The sequence below is a fragment of the Coregonus clupeaformis genome, chromosome 10 (assembly GCF_020615455.1).
Source record: "Coregonus clupeaformis isolate EN_2021a chromosome 10, ASM2061545v1, whole genome shotgun sequence".
In the NCBI taxonomy this organism is placed as follows: Eukaryota; Metazoa; Chordata; class Actinopteri; order Salmoniformes; family Salmonidae; genus Coregonus; species Coregonus clupeaformis.
In genome coordinates, this window is record NC_059201.1 from 48,110,825 (window position 1) to 48,131,955 (window position 21,131).

The following is a 21,131-nucleotide window of genomic DNA, read 5'->3' on the forward strand; positions in this document are numbered from 1 at the left end:
GGTACACATCCTTCTTCAACAGCCTTTGAGGTATATTTGCTCCTGTTTGGTGGGTGTGGTGAGGTGTGGCCTGATCAATACGGGTGTGACCATTTAAATTGCAAAACTCACCCTCTGGGCAACCATAATCACGCCAGTCTTCAATTGGTAGTTCGGTACAGTACCGTGTCCATTGAATTAAACGTTGAACACCGTTCTGTCATACTGAATGCATCCCTGGTCGTTTAGTACAGTACAGTTTCCGTTGAATTAAACGTTGCACACCATTCTATCGTACTGAACACGCCCCAAGTGTAGGCGCACCCCTGCAAAATCGCGATTGGTCCAAATGGAGTTGGTGTCATTTGGTGCCTTATATTCTGACCTGCCTTATTAAATAACCAGGAAAAAAAAATTTTGATTATGAGAAGCACATTTAATAATTGTATTTAATAATGAATAACAATGGCTGTTGAAGCCTGGTCATTCCATTCCTGGTTAGAAAGGGGTAAGGTTGCTATACTGGCGTTTTTATCATGCATGATTGAGGCCTTTGTTATTCAGAGCTCTGCTTTCAGTTATTAACAGATTATTTTATTTCCCACAGATTAATTTGATGGGCTCCCTACTCCGTTAGTGGTGGCAGGTAGTACGAGGAATTTCGATTGTCTTCCTCTTCTCACCCATCCCTGGTTGGGGAGAGATTTGCATCCGGGACATAATATCGTACAACCACAAGGCTATCCAGGACCCAAACTACTTGGTTTATAATTCCAAATATCCCCAACACTGTTGCAATTGGTGACCCTTTACGGTTTTCCCATTTGCTATAGATAGGTGGCGTCAGTGAGTTTCAGGGCAGCCATTTAGCAAAGAGCAGGATGTTGGGGTTTACTGAGACACACACAGGTCTGTGTGCCGTGTACACACACACAAGGCAGTTATGGAGTTGCGAGCTGACCTGCTGAAGTCCATCTGGTATGCTTTCACCTCTCTGGATGTGGAGAGGAGCGGGAAGGTGTCCAAGTCCCAGCTAAAGGTGAGAGGTCAGAGGTCAAGTAAGGGGTCAGAATAGGGGTTTGCAGGGATTTTCTTCAGTGAGTCTCTCAGCCTTTCCAATGTGTTGGTTTGTGTGTTATTGACGTTTTTCCTTGTTTGAGGAAAAGTATGTTTTTTATATCATTGGCATCAAAAATGGTTTTATTGTTTATTTATTGATCTAGTTCCCAACCCAATTAGACAAGACACAGATTTTCAAGGTCTAATCTCTTTCCTGTTAGCTAAATGCTTTCTCTCACTTCCCACTGGGCAAAAACTGGTTCAATCAACTTTGTTTCCACTTCATTTCAACCCAAAAATGATATGTGATGAAGTTGAATCAACCTTTTTACGTAATTTTGTCTCTTTTTTTTCCACCCAACTTTTAACCTAAATCCAATGACATGGTGAAATGTTTGGTTGATTTCACATTGAATTCATGTTAGTTGACAACTCAACCGAATGTAAATCAAAACTAGATGTTGAACAGACATTTGTGCCCAGTGGGTTGGTGTGTTTGTGTGTGGGTGTGATCTTTCCTGTAGCATGAGCTTCACAACACTGATTGGTTTCTTAGACAATGTTATTGCTTGATCAAACCCCTTGTATTGACATTTGATCACCTTGATCATTTGATCGCACAGCCCTAGTTTTGACCTTTGCCATCCCTCCCCAAATCTAGAATAACATACACAAGACTGTAACTGGGCTAATTCCTGGGATTATGTATAGGCCAGACTACCTCTGGAATGGAGAGGCAGTAATCAGTAATCTGCTATGGTGATAGGCCTATCTCTATGTTCAGAGGCAGACCCTCTCTGAGCCCCATCATGCATCTGGGTGGCTGGTGGTGTGTTATTGCTCTGGTGTTTGGGTGGATTGGTAGCTGCTGAATTGTTGTGTGTTATGGGTCAGTGATGCTGTGTTGTGTTGCGTTGTGTGTGAGATCAGGCATTGTGACATGTTTAATCCCAGTCACACTGAGGGGCTTGGACTCTAAACCCCAGCTGTTGCTATGACGATGTTGTCAAAGAGGCCCTGTGTCTCCCCACTTCCATATTTTTGCTCTCGAGTCTAGAGCAGAGGCTTCAAACCCTGGAATTCTGGAAGTTTTAACTGACGTTTTTAATGCTGGCAAGAATGTTTTCGATGTTTTGGTCTCTTCCTCTGTCTTTCTGTCTGTCTCTCTCGCGCTTATCTCCCTGTGTCTCCCTGTCTCTGTCTGTATCCCCACTGGGCACAGACGTCAATTCAATGTCTATTCCACATTGGTTCAACATAATTTCATTAAAATGACGTGGAAACAATGTGTGCTCAGTGGGTCTCCTTGTCTCTCCTTGTCTCTCCCTGTCTCTATCTCTTTCTCTCGCTCTCTCTTTCTCCCCCACCCCTCTCTCTCATAACCTGTACACACTGTTGATGAGTTCTACTGCACTTGTAGGTCCCCAGTAAGAGACAGATCACAATTTACTGGGGGGGAGGGGTGGTCCAAAATAGGGGACGGTTGTCAAACTTCTTATTTTTGATTTGGGGAGGGTTGTGTGGTTTTTATTGGCCACATGGGAAGATAGGGAATTTTTTCCCTGGTTTACATTCGCTCTTTTGCAGGTGTCTTGGATATTCTACACAGGGACACTCGAAGTCAATCTTAAATGAATCATTCTTTATTATCAGCATGCTGGAGAGGTTCCAACCAACTCAATTCACCAAGTACACATGTCGATCAGGAGCAGTTAGTTCTCTTATTTACAGACAAGTTATATTTGCATGACTTAGCTTATTCATCATTCATAATTAACGTTTGCTTCATGCATGTGACAGACCAATACCTCACGAGGCTTCTTCTCTCTAAGCTGAGACCTTGAAACTGAAATATCTTTCGTTCTCAAAACAAGAGTCTGGGCGTACTGCCAAATTGCAGATACTGATAGTGAAGATTCGTTCAATCAGTCACTTGCATGAACACAGAAATTGGTTATTAGAAAAGCACAAACATAGAACACAGAAATTGGTTAATAGAAAAGCACAAACATAACATTTTCCATCACACAGGTTTTGCTATATAATTTCTTCCATCCTAGACTAATTTCCTCATCTGCTTGCAAGCACCTCCCCTTTATCAAGGTGTTTTGGTACTTCCCTTATGCACTACGCTTTTCAGTGTGCTAACTTTTACTATACAACAGGTCAATATAGTCTACCAGTCTAACTGTCTATCCTGCCCTCTATCCACCATTCATAGTGACTATAATGGTAGGTGGATCGTTTGTCCTGATCTGCAATAGGCTAACTAGAATTCATACCACACATAAAAGCATTCAAAGCTGCATACATTTTTTTGATGAATCGACAAGAACAAATAGGAATAGCTGATAGGCAGCGGAGAGGTCAGGTGCATCATTGTGCATGAAAGAACAGTGAATACATGAGACACACAGCTAAACAATTCCCCTATTGATCTTGTTTAGGGAAAATAGAATTATCCTACCTAGACTAGCCTACAACACCACAATGCAATGAATAATTGCATTATTGTTTTCAAGTGAGTACAACATTCTAGCCCACTCTAGGCTGCAGTGAAAATGTCCTTTGAGATCAGTTGTGGGTCTACACTCGACAGTTGATAAGGTCTAGAAAGGTCTAGAAAGGCACAGTAGCAGGCCAGTCTGGCTGTATTTTTACTTCTGATACTGAGATGCGCTGTCTGTTGCAGATCATCATTCTCCCAAGTCGTCCTATAATAATGTGGCCACATATGCTCCTGGCAGGCCCAGTTATTCAGGAAAGCTTAACACAAACTCTGCCTCCTCTCCAATCCGAGCGGCTATTCCTAGCGCACATAGAACATAACGCTTCAATATAACCTAAATATTTATCATTTAACTTTTTTAATGTATTAACCTTTTATATGTGGCATAAACAAAACCAGTTTTTTTTTTATCTGATTAGGCTACTTCAAAAGTCTCCTGTAGGCATGCCCACTTTCATCCAAAATATAATTCCAGCATCCTCAAAATGGCTTGATATTAACCAGGTTTCCATTCAACCTTTTTATGCGAGTAAAGTAGCCTACATGTTTGATAAAAAAGGTCACCACATCATGGGAAAGCGTGCAGTTTATTAGGCTACAGATTAAATAAGCTATGATGAACTTCACAGGGTGGTGAAAGTGCACAGTGATGAGGTTGATGCTCCTTTCAATAAATATCAAGGGTCTTATTCTGGTGACATGATGATCAATGCTCGGCTGCCATTTGACAGATACAAATAATCGCACATTTTTGTCCATAATAATCTCATCATGTAGTAGGCTATACCTGCACTGTATCTGCAAGCTGTTGGCTAGAGCGCACCTGCCAATGCCATACTAGAGCGGGCACATTCACTATGCCTACGCAACATTTTTTGTGACAAAACCATCAGTATGCAATGGAAACCCATTTAACTTGTATTTTTTATTCGGTACATGGGAATTTAACCTCAAAAGGTATGTATTTAAGCACAGACTTTTATCTGCAACAAGTCAATTTGATGGAAACAAAACTCTGATTGGAAAATGCTCCAGGGTTTCCCTTAGCTGGTAATTGCCAGCATTTGGCAAATAAAAAAATGAAAAGCCTATGAATAAAATTGTAACAGTCCAAATTGTCCAGGAGAGGCTGTCTATCATAGCCTACACTGCGAATTCGCACTTCAGCACCATTCTCTCACACCTTGCTGTACAGTACAGTGCAGTCTAATTCAGTAGAGTACAGTAGAGTACAGTACAATCACGTTTAATCAGTAGAGTAGAGTAGAGCAGACTTCTATGTTTGGGCCAAATCAAGGCCGGTCCGGACCCAACCAAATCTGAACCAATTAAAGACGTCTATGTTTAGGCCTAATATAGAGAAGGGTGTAATTGCAGACCGCAATTAGGGGCGTTTTCTGATATTGGCGTTTCTTAATGTCAAGTTACACCCATTGATGCTCGCCATTGGTCCATGGCCGTCGGGGACAACAGTTGTTGACAATTGTGCCATTGTAGCTAAACCTAACCCTAACCCTAAACCTTTTCCTAACCTTAACCTCATTCACCTAACTTGACACGTTAATTATCCTAACCTGCTATGTAAACAAATCATCTGTGTCGAGAAACCATCACTCTCATACCACCGGAACTGACCAATGGCATGTATCAATTGACTGACCAATGGCAGGCACCAATGGGCGGTTCCTGATATCAAGGAACGCTCACATCAAGAAACGCCACGAATTGCAGTCTGCAATTACACCATATTGCTAATATAGGCCGGTCCGGAACGGACATCTGTGGACGTTGAAATCCAGACCAGTCCATAGACGTCTATGATTGGTTCAGATTTAGTCCGATCCGGACCAAAAATCTAAGTCCGTGGATGTTGAAATCAAGACTGGTATGGAACGCACCAAAAAAATACATCCGGTCCGGAGAAGACCAAAAAAAGACGTCCAAAACATGTAATCGGCGGTCCATGCTTAGTGGGTCTTGTCTCATAACCTATACACTGTGTTGATGAGTTGTAGGTGTTGTCTCATAACCTATACACTGTGTTGATGAGTTGTAGGTGTTGTCTCATAACATATTCACTGTGTTGATGAGTTGTAGGTGTTGTCTCATAACCTATACACTGTGTTGATGAGTTGTAGGTGTTGTCTCATAACCTATACACTGTGTTGATGAGTTGTAGGTGTTGTCTCATAACCTATACACTGTGTTGATGAGTTGTAGGTGTTGTCTCATAACCTATACACTGTGTTGATGAGTTGTAGGTGTTGTCTCATAACCTATACACTGTGTTGATGAGTTGTAGGTGTTGTCTCATAACCTATACACTGTGTTGATGAGTTGTAGGTGTTGTCTCATAACCTATACACTGTGTTGATGAGTTGTAGGTGTTGTCTCATAACCTATACACTGTGTTGATGAGTTGTAGGTGTTGTCTCATAACCTATACACTGTGTTGATGAGTTGTAGGTGTTGTCTCATAACCTATATACTGTGTTGATGAGTTGTAGGTGTTGTCTCATAACCTATACACTGTGTTGATGAGTTGTAGGTGTTGTCTCATAACCTATACACTGTGTTGATGAGTTGTAGGTGTTGTCTCATAACCTATACACTGTGTTGATGAGTTGTAGGTGTTGTCTCATAACCTATACACTGTGTTGATGAGTTGTAGGTGTTGTCTCATAACCTATACACTGTGTTGATGAGTTGTAGGTGTTGTCTCATAACCTATACACTGTGTTGATGAGTTGTAGGTGTTGTCTCATAACCTATACACTGTGCTGAACATCCCACACGACCCTGTGGCTCTAGAGGACCACTTTAGAGACAATGATGATGGGCCGGTGTCCAACCAGGGGTACATGCCCTACCTCAACAAATTCATACTGGACAAGGTACTGTATACACACACTAACACACACACACACACACACACACACACACACACACACACACACACGTATACACACACACGTATACACACACACACACACACAAACACACTTGACATCCTCTCTTTCTGACCCCAGGTGGTTGAGGGCACGTTTGATAAGGAGAATGTAGATGAGTTCTGCTGGACTCTCTGTGCCAAAAAGAACTACCAGCCTAAAGATGGCGTGGGTGTTCTGCCTGATAAAGATGCCTTCCATCTTTGGTGCCTCTTCAACTTCCTGTCTGAAGACAAGTATCCACTGGTCCTGGTCCCAGAGGAGGTGAGTTCTTAGCCCACTGTAATCCAAATCATTTGCCTCCTTTCTTCCTTCCGTTCATCAACCTTTCATGCAAATCTTGCAATAATGGGAGATTTGGGCGAAAATTCTGTCTCAAGTTAGGATTTGTCCCATTTTGTGCTCTATTCATTCCCTATGGCCCCTCGCAGGTAGAATATCTCCTGAAGAAGATCTCCTCAGCCATGAGTGTGGAGTTGAGCTGTGTGGACATGGAAGACTTAATCTCCCAGGAGGCTGTGCAGCAGAGCGGCATCACAGTGTGGGCCTTCCTGGACTTTGTCAACACCGGGAGGCTGACCAGAGGTGTGGAGAAGGACGCTGTTAAGATGGCGATAGATGAGGTCTACCAGGAGATAGCGGGCAATATCATAAAAGAGGTGCTTTTAAACATAAAGAGAATTTATAGAAATGTTTATGTTAGTATGCACGTAATATATATGTAATAAACCTGTAATATGGTATTTATATAATTAGGCATGTGTAACTTTGTGTGGACGTATGTATCTGTCCTTAGGGGTATTTGTGGAAGAAGGGCCACTTGCGGAGGAACTGGAACGAGCGCTGGTTCTCTCTCCAGCCCAGCACTCTGCATTACTATGTCAGTGAGGACCGCAAGGAGTGTAAAGGCTGTATAGAGCTGGGCCACAACTGCTGTGTGGAGGTACACAACACTGGGATAGTGGTTATGTAGAATGGATGAAGGTACAATGGGGGGTAGGCCTACACTAAATCCTAATGCATAGGGTGTCAATGTGGGCAGGGCTGAGGGATTTGTTCAGAGAAGATGTCTATAGGGTAACATATTTGCACCCCATTCTTTGTAAAAAAAAAATAAAAAATGTAGAGTGTGCATGATGCTGTTTGTTATGGTGGTTACTTTCTCACCACTGTGGTTGCATTGACAGGTGCTGCCAGAGAAGGAGGGGAAGAGGTGTATGTTCTGTGTGAAGACACTCACCAAGACCTACGAGATGAGCGCCCCCGACACCAAGCAGAGACAGGAGTGGACCACAGGTCAGAGGTTATACAGTACAGTACACACTGGGCTTTTAAAGCCTGGAGAAAATAGCCATTTCACACCCTGATGAAGGCGAAAGCCACAACGCGTAGGTGTTTTAAATGCTCAACATGCTCAATATCTAAAGGCTTTTTATGAGTGCCCGGACCTGGATTTTTCTGTTGCCCTTCATCTGGCTTGGTTTACGACGACGCTTCAGGCATACTGTATGATGTATAGGCTACTGTATGATGTATAGGCTACTGTATGTTGTATAGGCATACTGTATGATGTATAGGCTACTGTATGTTGTATAGGCATACTGTATGATGTATAGGCTACTGTATGTTGTATAGGCATACTGTATGATGTATAGGCTACTGTATGTTGTATAGGCTACTGTATGTTGTCACTGCAGCGATCCAGACAGCCATCCGTCTGTGTGTGGAGGGGAAGAAGTCCCTGCATAAGGACCTGAAGCTGCGACGCAGGGAGCAAAGGGAGGAGAGGGTGATGAGGCGCACCGCCAAGGAGGAGGAGCTGCAAAGTCTGCACCTTCTCCAGGGGGAGAGGGAGAGCAAGCTGGCCGAGCTGGAGCTACTACAGGTGTGTGTGTTGTGTGTGTGTGGCTGAGAGAGAAAGAGAGAGAGAGAGAGAGAGAGAGAGAGAGAGAGAGAGAGAGAGAGAGAGAGAGAGAGAGAGAGAGAGAGAGAGAGAGAGAGAGAGAGAGAGAGAGAGAGAGAGAGAGAGAGAGAGAGAGAGAGAGAGAGACGACCAAGAAGAAAACTGAACTTTGAACTGCAATGTGATAATAGCATCACAATAACTGTTGTTATATTTGCATAATCTGTGTGCAGGTTGCACAAAGGCAGGCCCAGTCAGCTCTGCTGCAGGAGGATCAGAAGAGGAGACAGCAACATGTGGAGCTGCAGAGAACCCTACAGGAGCAGCTACAGCAGGCTGAGGAGGTGAGAGGGGTAGAGAGGAAGAGGGGGTTAGCGGGGAGGGGAAGACGAGGTGCGCTGAGCAGGGTAAGGAAAGGAGGTGGATGTAAGAGGAGGAAGGAGAATTTGAATTTTTACTAGGATCCCCATTAGATGATGCTATAACGTCAGCTAATCTTCCTGGGGTCCAACACAGAAGGACAATTCCATGGTAACAGAGTGATGCTGAGACTCCGATTTTTCACTTTGAAATGTATGCCAAACAAAAACAAATGATTGCTAAATTAAACAAACCATACAACGCTATACACAAGGATTAATTTAAATACATTTCCACAGAAAATGTTACAAAAATAGATTTACTTGAAGAACATTTTAGATGCATAATTTCGTAACAAAATGACGGTTTGTGCTGTTGGTGCCGTCATTCTGTTACCAAACATTGTTATTTTTGTGTTTTCTTGAAGGTGAATTTAGTTTTTGTCTGAGAAATGTGATTTGGAAAATAATTCCATTCAGTGATGGCTCCGTATATTATTACTGTAGATTTGAGGAAATATGTCCTTGGTCTGGGGGTTATCAGATGTCCTGAACTAGCCTGCCTGGGTTGGTGGTTATGTTTGTTCCTAGTATACGGTACCAGTCAAAAGTTTGGACACACCTACTCATTCAAGGGTTTTTCTTTATTTTTACTATTTTCTACATTGTAGAATAATAGTGAAGACATCAAAACTATGAAATAACACATATGGAATAATGTAGCAACCAAAAAAGTGTTAAACTAATCAAAATATATTTTAGATTTTAGATTCTTCAAAGTAGCCACCCTTTGCCTTGATGACAGCTTTGCACACTCTTGGCATTCTCTCAACCAGCTTCATGAGGTAGTCACATGGAATGCACTTCAATTAACAGGTGTGCCTTGTTAAAAGTTAATTTGTGGAATTTCTTTCCTTTTCAATGCATTTGAGCCAATCAGCTGTGTTGTGACAAGGTAGGGGTGGTATACAGAAGATAGCCCTATTTGGTAAAAGACCAAGTCCATATTATGGCAAGAACAGCTCAAATAAGCAAAGAGAAACGACAGTCCATCATTACTTTAAGACATGAAGGTCAGTCAATACAGAACATTTCAAGAACTTTGAAAGTTTCTTCAAGTGCAGTCGAAAAAACCATCAAGCGCTATGATGAAACTGGCTCTCATGAGGATCGCCTCAGGAAAGGAAAACCCAGAGTTACATCTGCTGCAGAGGATCAGTTCATTAGAGTTAACTGCACCTCAGATTCCCAAATAAATGCTTCACAGAGTTCAAGTAACAGACACATCTCAACATCAACTGTTCAGAGGAGACTGCGTAAATCAGGCCTTCATGGTCGAATTGCTGCAAAGAAACCACTACTAAAGGACACCAATAATAAGAAGAGACTTGCTTGGACCAAAAAACATGAGCAATGGACATTAGACCGGTGGAAATCTGTCCTTTGGTCTGATGAGTCCAAATTTGATATTTTTGGTTCCAACCGCCATGTCTTTGTGAGAAGCAGAGTAGGTGAACGGATGATCTCCGCATGTGTGGTTCCCACCGTGAAGCATGGAGGAGGAGGTGTGATGGTGTGGGGGTGCTTTGCTGGTGACACTGTCAGTGATTTATTGAGAATTCAAGGCACACTTAACCAGCATGGCTACCACAGCATTCTGCAGCGATACGCCATCCCATCTGGTTTGCGCTTAGTGGGAATATCATTTGTTTTTCAACAGGACAATGACCCAACACACCTCCAGGCTGTGTAAGGTATATTTGACCAAGAAGGAGAGTGATGGAGTGCTGCATCAGATGACCTGGCCTCCACAATCACCTGACCTCAATTCAATTGAGATGGTTTGGGATGAGTTGGACCGCAGAGTGAAGGAAAAGCAGCCAACAAGTGCTCACCATATGTGGGCTCCTTCAAGACTGTTGGAAAAGCATTCCAGGTGACTACCTCATGAAGCTGGTTGAGAGAATGCCAAGAGTGTGCAAAGCTGTCATCAAGGCAAAGGGTGGCTACTTTGAAGAATCTAAAATTTTAATATATTTGGATTTGTTTAACACTTTTTTGGTTACTTGATGTCTTCACTATTCACTATAGAAAATAGTAAAAATAAAGAAAAACCCTTGAATGAGTAGGTGTGTCCAAACTTTTGACTGGTACTGTACACTAATTGGTGAGAAGAAAAACGTTGGTTCCTTAAAAAACATTAAGTTCCTAAAGAAAATCAAAAGACTGGATAATAATTTGTGTTCAACGGGAAGCCATGAGAGATTATGGTGCAATTGGTTGACATTCATAAGGGTAGGCCAATGAAGAGCTAATCTGGCAGCCTTGTTTTGAGCGAGTTGGAGCTTTTTAAGATATATTTTTGCTGCAGATGACCATATGACTGGACAGTACTATAGGTCTGACAGAACCAAAGCGTATGTTACATACTCAGAACATTTTATTGTTATAGTAATGCCTTTACCCATTTTAATTACAATGTTATGCATATGTTCAGACCAGGATAGAGCTGTGTCCAACATGACACCAAGTAGTAGTAGTTCTTTTAACTTGTTCCACAGACAACCCATCCATTGACAAGTTTAATTGAGGGTCACCAGCAAGCATATATCTTATACCAAATACAATACGTTTTGATTTAGAAATATTCAAAACCAATTTGTTAATGTTAACCCCCTAAGACACCATTCTTAGTTCTTTGCTCAATACATCTGTGAGTTCATTATATGCTGATGCAGCGCTATACATTGTAGAGTCATCAGCATACATAACCACTCTTGCTTTATTAATTACTGGTGGTAAATCATTAGTCAAGATAGAGTAGAGGAGTGGTCCTAGGCAACTGCCTTGAGGAACACCACAATGTAAATCTTTACAGTCCGAAAAGCTACCATTAAAGAAAAAGTTTTGCTTTCCCCTGGAAAGGTAGCCTTCCATCCAGGATAAAGCGGCAGACATAAAACCATAACATAACTTTACCTAGCAAAAGTTCATGATCAATTACATCAAAAGCAGCACTAAAGTCTAACAGCACTGCACCCACTAGAGGAGAGGTGGAGAGGAGGACGGGGGAAGGATAACAAGAAGGAACTCAAGGAATGTAGAGGAGGGGGAAGGTGTGAGCGGTGAGACAATGAGGAGAAGGACCCTACTCTATAGATCTTTACAGGTTCAACTGTGGCTTCGTCCTGGTTTAAGTGTGTGTTTGTCGTGGGCCAGGCGCGAGCCAGCATTCAGGCAGAAATGGCCCTCAAGGAGGTGGAGACGGAGCGTCAGAGGAGGAGGATCTGGGAGCTGGAGGAGACGCAGCTCCGCCTGGAGGATGCCCTGCACCAGAAGATCAGAGTGAGACAAGACGAGGAAATCTACCGCCTCGCACAGGCCAGGTAACACACACATACAGATATATATAGCATACACACACACACACACTCTGGTCAAGTAACACACATACAGTGGGGGAAAAAAGTATTTAGTCAGCCACCAATTGTGCAAGTTCTCCCACTTAAAAAGATGAGAGAGGCCTGTAATTTTCATCATAGGTACACGTCAACTATGACAGACAATATGAGAAAAAAAAATCCAGAAAATCACATTGTAGGATTTTCTCAATACTTTGTTATAAACCCTTTGTTGGCAATGACACAGGTCAAACGTTTTCTGTAAGTCTTCACAAGGTTTTCACACACTGTTGCTGGTATTTTGGCCCATTCCTCCATGCAGATCTCCTCTAGAGCAGTGATGTTTTGGGGCTGTCGCTGGGCAACACGGACTTTCAACTCCCTCCAAAGATTTTCTATGGGGTTGAGATCTGGAGACTGGCTAGGCCACTCCAGGACCTTGAAATGCTTCTTACGAAGCCACTCCTTCTTTGCCCGGGCGGTGTGTTTGGGATCATTGTCATGCTGAAAGACCCAGCCACGTTTCATCTTCAATGCCCTTGCTGATGGAAGGAGGTTTTCACTCAAAATCTCACGATACATGGACCCATTCATTCATTCCTTTACACGGATCAGTCGTCCTGGTCCCTTTGCAGAAAAACAGCCCCAAAGCATGATGTTTCCACCCCCATGCTTCACAGTAGGTATGGTGTTCTTTGGATGCAACTAAGCATTCTTCGGGAGAAGAGGGTGTAGAATGGATAGACAATGCGTGGGTGGTAGACAGATAGAAACAAGTAAAGTTGGAGTGGTACATGGGGAAGCATATGTGTGGAGACAGTGAAGAACGGGGGGGTGGTTAAGAGCGTTGGGCCGGTAACTGAAAGGTCGCTGGTTCGAATCCCCGAGCCAACTAGGTGAAAAATGTTGATGTGCCCCTAGGTGAAAAGTGTCGATGTGCCCTTGAGCTAGGCACTTAACCCTAATTGCTCCTGTAAGTCGCTCTGGATAAGAGCGTCTGCTAAATGACTAAAATATAAAATATATAATATTTGTCCTCCAAACACGACGAGTTGAGTTTTTACCAAAAAGTTATATTTTGGTTTCATCTGACCATATGACATTCTCCTAATCCTCTTCTGGATCATCCAAATGCACTCTAGCAAACTTCAGACGGGCCTGGACATTTACTGGCTTAAGCAGGGGGACACGTCTGGCACTGCAGGATTTGAGTCCCTGGCGGCGTAGTGTGTTACCGATGGTAGGCTTTGTTACTTTGGTCCCAGCTCTCTGCAGGTCATTCACTAGGTCCCCCCGTGTGGTTCTGGGATTTTTGCTCACCGTTCTTGTGATCATTTTGACCCCACGGGGTGAGATCTTGAGTGGAGCCCCAGATCGAGGGAGATTATCAGTGGTCTTGTATGTCTTCCATTTCCTAATAATTGCTCCCACAGTTGATTTCTTCAAACCAAGCTGCTTACCTATTGCAGATTCAGTCTTCCCAGCCTGGTGCAGGGCTACAATTTTGTTTCTGGTGTCCTTTGACAGCTCTTTGGTCTTGGCCATAGTGGAGTTTGGAGTGTGACTGTTTGAGGTTGTGGACAGGTGTCTTTTATACTGATAACAAGTTCAAACAGGTGCCATTAATACAGGTAACGAGTGGAGGACAGAGGAGCCTCTTAAAGAAGAAGTTACAGGTCTGTGAGAGCCAGAAATCTTGCTTGTTTGTAGGTGACCAAATACTTATTTTCCACCATAATTTGCAAATAAATTCATTAAAAATCATACAATGTGATTTTCTGGAGAAAAAAAATCTCAATTTGTCTGTCATAGTTGACGTGTACCTATGATGAAAATTACAGGCCTCTCTCATCTTTTTAAGTGGGAGAACTTGCACAATTGGTGGCTGACTAAATACTTTTTTCCCCCACTGTATATATACAGTGCCTTCAGAAAGTATTCACACCCATTGACTTTTTCCACATTTTGTTGTGTTACAGACTGAATTTAAAGTTGATTACAATTTGTGACAGTCTTACACAAACTGCCCCATAATGTCAAAGTGGATTTATGTTTTTATACATTTTTACAAATGAATTAAAAATTAAAAGCTGAAATGCCTTGAGTTAATAAGTATTCAACACCTTTGTTATGGCAAGTCTAAATAAATGTAGGAGTAAAAATGTGCTTAACAAGTCACATAATAATTTGCAGGGACACACTCTGTGTGCAATAATAGTGTTTAACATGATTTTTGAATGACTACCCCACACATATAATTATCTGTAAGGTCCCTTAGTCGAGCAGTGAATTTCAAACAGATTCAACCACAAAGACCAGGGAGGTTTTCCAATGCCTCACAAAGAAGGGCACCTATTGGTAGATAGGTAAGACATTTTCAAAAAGCAGACATTGAATATTCCTTTGAGAATAGTAAAGTTATTAATTAAACTTTGGATGGTGTATCAATAATCCCAGTCACTACAAAGATACAGGCGTCCTTCCTAACTCAGTTGCCGGAGAGGAAGGAAACCGCTCAGGGATTTCACTATGAGGCCAATGGTGACTTAAAAAAGTTACAGAGTTGAATGGCTTAATGGCTGTGATAGGAGAAAATTGAGGATAGATCAACAACGTTGTAGTTACTCCACAATACTAACCTAAATGCCAGAGTGAAAAGAAGGAAGCCTGTACAGAAAACATGCATCCTGTTTGCAATAAGACACTAAAGTAAAACTGCAAAAAATTAAGGAACTTTATGTCTTGAATACAAAGTGTGAACAGTCAGACCTGTGCACTCTGTCACGAGGAAACAGAATCAATAGAGCATATTTTCTGCTACTGTCCATCAGTGGTTGGCTTTTCGAGTCAGGTCTAGGAATGGTTGTCATGTCATAAATTCAGGGGTCAGATGGACCTGCAAACTGTTTTATTAGATGATCTGAAAAACCATGAGCAGTCAATGGGAAATATCATTATACTCATGGGTAAAGTATTTATTTTTAGGGCAATATCGGTTGAAATGTTACAAATAGTGAGGTTCAAGACCCTCGTAAGACATCAAAGTAAAATGGAGGGATGTATTGCAAAGAAAATAGCTAAATGGTATTATACTGGGAAATGTGGGTTAATCTGTGGACATCGGAAGTTTGGAGTTAAGATCAGAATGAATGGTGGATTGGCCGCTGTGGTTGAAAATCCTGCTCTTGCAGAGAGGAAACTAGGAATATATGTTTATTTATTTAACTATTTATTTAATGTACCTTACATGTGGGTACATGTAGTAGCAGTAGAAGTATTGTTGTCCGTTAGTTTACTCCAATCAGGGGAGGGGTGGTAGGACTGGGGGGAAAAATACAAAATAAAATAAATAAATAAGGGGGATTAGAAATTATGCAAACAATTAATTTGATGGAACCCAAAACCTATCTGCAATATTAAAGCTGATCTCCCTCCCAAAAAATTTCAGAAATAAATAAATAAAAAACACACACAGATATATACAGTACACATGCACACGCTCAGGCCACAAACATCAGGGAAAGGATTGAGGTGTGACTATATTACATCCCCTGACACTTACATGTATGCTCTAAATGTCTGACATCACTACATTTCTGACACCACAAAGTCACACTTTCAAAAAAAAGAAAGGGGAAAAAGTTTAACTTTAAAGATTATGGCTTTGACCTGCTATATGCTTCATTTAGCGAAATCTGCTAAACATTTATGGTGTGTTTTTAAATATAACCCAAGTCAAAAGCTAACCTAACCAAAATGAACACTAATATTAACCTGAAGTGATTTGGCTGTACCTCTGTATAGCTCAAATGCATGGCACCCTCAGTCAAGCGCACACACACAACGTTTTTTGTCAGTAGACGTGTACTCTCAGAGAGACGCCAACGATTTCCTGTCATCTCTGTGCGGTACTTGTGGTTTGTCTACTTTCTCAGGAACTGAACATCTTAGGGTGTAATTATTTTCATGTTTACTTTCCATAACTCTGCTCTCTGATTGATCCTTTCATTATGACATTGTCACAACGGTCACAAAATAAGCTTTAGAATACACAATACGTTTGGGCATTCCTATTCTGTAACTGTAACATTATTAACATAGGTCCAGCCCATTTTTTTAGAGCTCCAAGAAGGGTCAGTGTACTATTGTGACTAGAACCCTGCATGATGGTAGCTCTCCTTCTCTCTCTCTTCATCCCCAGGCTGCTGATAGAGGAGGAGGAGAAGATGAAGGCCCTGCTGGCCCTCCAGGAGGAACAGGAGCAGTACATCCTGAAGACCCAGAGAGAGAAGCAGGAGCTCAGGCAGGAGATGGTAACCAAGTCCCAGGCTTTGAAGGAGGCCCAACACCAGCTGGAGAAGGTTCAGGCCAGCCGGCACAGAATGGACCAGGACATTGCGGTGAGTTTAACAAAATGAGTATCGAACCCAGATTGTCTGCTAAATGTACAGTATATCTGGGAACTACTGTCCAGACAACTACAGCAACTCGACAGCTACTCATCAAGCAAGCATAGTCCGCTTAACCACCTCTGCTGCACACATGTGTCTGTGTGAATGTGCATATGTGTGGGTGTTGAACGTACTGAAGCAAGCCACAGGACGGCAAGATAACTTTCAGGGTCTTAAAGGTCAGTGTAGATAGACGTTATGCAGTACTTTCCCCCACTCGGGTCCCATGATGACTATTTTGTATTTGCTGTATGTGTGTCAGTGTGCACCCTGTGTTATACAGTGGGGGAAAAAAGTATTTAGTCAGCCACCAATTGTGCAAGTTCTCCCACTTAAAAAGATGAGAGAGGCCTGTAATTTTCATCATAGGTACACGTCAACTATGACAGACAAAATGAGGAAAAAAAATCCAGAAAATCACATTGTAGGATTTATTTGCAAATTATGGTGGAAAATAAGTATTTGGTCAATAACAAAAGTTTCTCAATACTTTGTTATATACCCTTTGTTGGCAATGACATAGGTCAAACGTTTTCTGTAAGTCTTCACAAGGTTTTCACACACTGTTGCTGGTATTTTGGCCCATTCCTCCATGCAGATCTCCTCTAGAGCAGTGATGTTTTGGGGCTGTCGCTGGGCAAAACGGACTTTCAACTCCCTCCAAAGATTTTCTATGGGTTGAGATCTGGAGACTGGCTAGGCCACTCCAGGACCTTGAAATGCTTCTTACGAAGCCACTCCTTCGTTGCCCGGGCGGTGTGTTTGGGATCATTGTCATGCTGAAAGACCCAGCCACGTTTCATCTTCAATGCCCTTGCTGATGGAAGGAGGTTTTCACTCAAAATCTCACGATACATGGCCCCATTCATTCTTTCCTTTACACGGATCAGTCGTCCTGGTCCCTTTGCAGAAAAACAGCCCCAAAGCATGATGTTTCCACCCCCATGCTTCACAGTAGGTATGGTGTTCTTTGGATGCAACTCAGCATTCTTTGTCCTCCAAACACGACGAGTTGAGTTTTTACCAAAAAGTTATATTTTGGTTTCATCTGACCATATGACATTCTCCCAATCCTCTTCTGGATCATCCAAATGAACTCTAGCAAACTTCAGACGGGCCTGGACATGTACTGGTTTAAGCAGGGGGACACGTCTTGCACTGCAGGATTTGAGTCCCTGGCGGCGTAGTGTGTTACCGATGGCAGTCTTTGTTACTTTGGTCCCAGCTCTCTGCAGGTCATTCACTAGGTCCCCCCGTGTGGTTCTGGGATTTTTGCTCACCGTTCTTGTGATCATTTTGACCCCACAGGGTGAGATCTTGCGTGGAGCCCCAGATCGAGGGAGATTATCAGTGGTCTTGTATGTCTTCCATTTCCTAATAATTGCTCCCACAGTTGATTTATTCAAACCAAGCTGCTTACCTATTGCAGATTCAGTCTTCCCAGCCTGGTGCAGGTCTACAATTTTTGTTTCTGGTGTCCTTTGACAGCTCTTTGGTCTTGGCCATAGTGGAGTTTGGAGTGTGACTGTTTGAGGTTGTGGATAGGCGTCTTTTATACTGATAACAAGTTCAAACAGGTGCCATTAATACAGGTAACGAGTGGAGGACAGAGGAGCCTCTTAAAGAAGAAGTTACAGGTCTGTGAGAGCCAGAAATCTTGCTTGTTTGTAGGTGACCAAATACTTATTTTCCACCATAATTTGCAAATAAATTCATAAAAAATCCTACAATGTGATTTTCGGGATTTTTTTTTCTCAATTTGTCTGTCATAGTTGACGTGTACCTATGATGAAAATTACAGGCCTCTCTCATCTTTTTAAGTGGGAGAACTTGCACAATTGGTGGCTGACTAAATACTTTTTTCCCCCACTGTATATCATGCTCCTTCTCGTCTGATAGTAATAAACATCTCAAAAAGAAGCACAGTGGCCTTTTGATCCAGCATAAACCACAAAAATGTATTCCCTGACTGCCCTCTCTCATTCTCTTCCCCTCCATCTCTCACCCTGTCCCTCTCCATGGTCTCACTCAGGCTACTCAAAGGAAGCTGCGACAGACCAGCACCAGCTTCAAACACTGGAACATCCAGGTGAACAGACTGACGCATCCTGTTGGACCAGCAGGTGAGCTTAGTGGAGAGGGAAGTGTTCTAGTGCGTAAAGCTACGTTTGAACAGGTGCCTGTGTCAACCTCCTTGTCCTTGTCCTCCCTGCATTTTGTTTCTCTTTCTTTCACTTTTTCTACTCTCTCTCTCTGTCACTCTAATTCTCTCCTCCCCCTCCCTTTCTCTCTCCCAGAGAGAAGACCCTCTCTTGGAAGCTCAGGGGTCCCAGTTGTGCGTGTGCCCTCCCTACGAGACCCGGGCCTACGCATGTACCATCAGAGGAGCAAGAGCGAGAAGGAGAAGTGAGGAGTGAGTGAGCATCAGTGGAAGAGAGGAGAGGCATCTGTCTCAAGCCTCCAATGGGGACATGGACAACACCCCCAAGCTAAGAATGTTAATATACACTGCTCAAAAAAATAAAGGGAACACTTAAACAACACATCCTAGATCTGAATGAATGAAATAATCTTATTAAATACTTTTTTCTTTACATAGTTGAATGTGCTGACAACAAAATCACACAAATATTATCAATGGAAATCAAATTTATCAACCCATGGAGGTCTGGATTTGGAGTCACACTCAAAATTAAAGTGGAAAACCACACTACAGGCTGATCCAACTTTGATGTAATGTCCTTAAAACAAGTCAAAATGAGGCTCAGTAGTGTGTGTGGCCTCCACGTGCCTGTATGGCCTCCCTACAACGCCTGGGCATGCTCCTGATGAGGTGGCAGATGGTCTCCTGAGGGATCTCCTCCCAGACCTGGACTAAAGCATCCGCCAACTCCTGGACAGTCTGTGGTGCAACGTGGCGTTGGTGGATGGAGCGAGACATGATGTCCCAGATGTGCTCAGTTGGATTCAGGTCTGGGGAACGGGCGGGCCAGTCCATAGCATCAATGCCTTCCTCTTGCAGGAACTGCTGACACACTCCAGCCACATGAGGTCTAGCATTGTCTTGCATTAGGAGGAACCCAGGGCCAACCGCACCAGCATATGGTCTCACAAGGGGTCTGAGGATCTCATCTCGGTACCTAATGGCAGTCAGGCTACCTCTGGCGAGCACATGGAGGGCTGTGCGGCCCCCCAAAGAAATGCCACCCCACACCATGACTGACCCACCGCCAAACCGGTCATGCTGGAGGATGTTGCAGGCAGCAGAACGTTCTCCACGGCATCTCCAGACTCTGTCACGTCTGTCACATGTGCTCAGTGTGAACCTGCTTTCATCTGTGAAGAGCACAGGGCGCCAGTGGCGAATTTGCCAATCTTGGTGTTCTCTGGCAAATGCCAAACGTCCTGCACGGTGTTGGGCTGTAAGCACAACCCCCACCTGTGGACGTCGGGCCCTCATACCACCCTCATGGAGTCTGTTTCTGACCGTTTGAGCAGACACATGCACATTTGTGGCCTGCTGGAGGTCATTTTGCAGGGCTCTGGCAGTGCTCCTCCTGCTCCTCCTTGCACAAAGGCGGAGGTAGCGGTCCTGCTGCTGGGTTGTTGCCCTCCCACGGCCTCCTCCACGTCTCCTGATGTACTGGCCTGTCTCCTGGTAGCGCCTCCATGCTCTGGACACTACGCTGACAGACACAGCAAACCTTCTTGCCACAGCTCGCATTGATGTGCCATCCTGGATGAGCTGCACTACCTGAGCCACTTGTGTGGGTTGTAGACTCCGTCTCATGCTACCACTAGAGTGAAAGCACCGCCAGCATTCAAAAGTGACCAAAACATCAGCCAGGAAGCATAGGAACTGAGAAGTGGTCTGTGGTCACCACCTGCAGAACCACTTCTTTATTGGGGGTGTCTTGCTAATTGCCTATAATTTCCACCTGTTGTCTATTCCATTTGCACAAGAGCATGTGAAATTGTGTCAATCAGTGTTGCTTCCTAAGTGGACAGTTTGATTTCACAGAAGTGTGATTGACTTGGAGTTACATTGTGTTGTTTAAGTGTTCCCTTAATTTTTTTGAGCAGTGTATATACATACCACTGGGGTTGTACTAGGGAGACAGGTAGCCTAGCAGTTAAGCGTGTTAGGCCAGTAACCGAAAGGTCGCTGGTCGAGTCCCCAGACTGACTAGGTGAGAAATCTGTTGATGTGCCCTTGAGCAAGGCACTTAACCCTAGTCGCTCTGGATAAGAGTGTCGGCTAATTGATTAAAATGTAAATGTACTATCAGATCATTTGATAGCACCTTCTGTTTACTTAGAGGATGTGTTTTTGCGTGAAGGATATCTTTAAGTTCTGTGAGTGTTTTCACCTTTCTTTTCTCTCTTTCCCTGACCTTAGTGAATTATTATGATGGTAGGACTATTTGCCAAATAATGCTAATAATGCTTGGTGCCTTCATGGGGGGGAATGTTTTCAAATTGTAATTGTAATTATAAACTCTGTTACTGACACATACATAGC

The 21,131-nt window shown here is 43.1% G+C and overlaps 1 protein-coding gene across 1 annotated transcript; it reads left to right on the forward strand.

Moving 5' to 3' along the window:
- Positions 1–922: 922 nt before the first annotated feature.
- LOC121575433 (differentially expressed in FDCP 6 homolog) lies at positions 923–19,145 on the forward strand. The gene is made up of 12 exons (XM_041888550.1): positions 923–1,018; positions 6,301–6,441; positions 6,577–6,759; positions 6,927–7,154; positions 7,292–7,438; positions 7,683–7,791; positions 8,193–8,380; positions 8,632–8,742; positions 11,977–12,143; positions 16,360–16,558; positions 18,642–18,732; positions 18,907–19,145. The coding sequence occupies exons 1-12, from the start codon at positions 923–925 to the stop codon at positions 19,017–19,019; spliced, it is 1,773 nt and encodes a 590-aa protein (XP_041744484.1). The 3' UTR covers positions 19,020–19,145.
- The last annotated feature ends 1,986 nt before the right edge of the window (positions 19,146–21,131 follow it).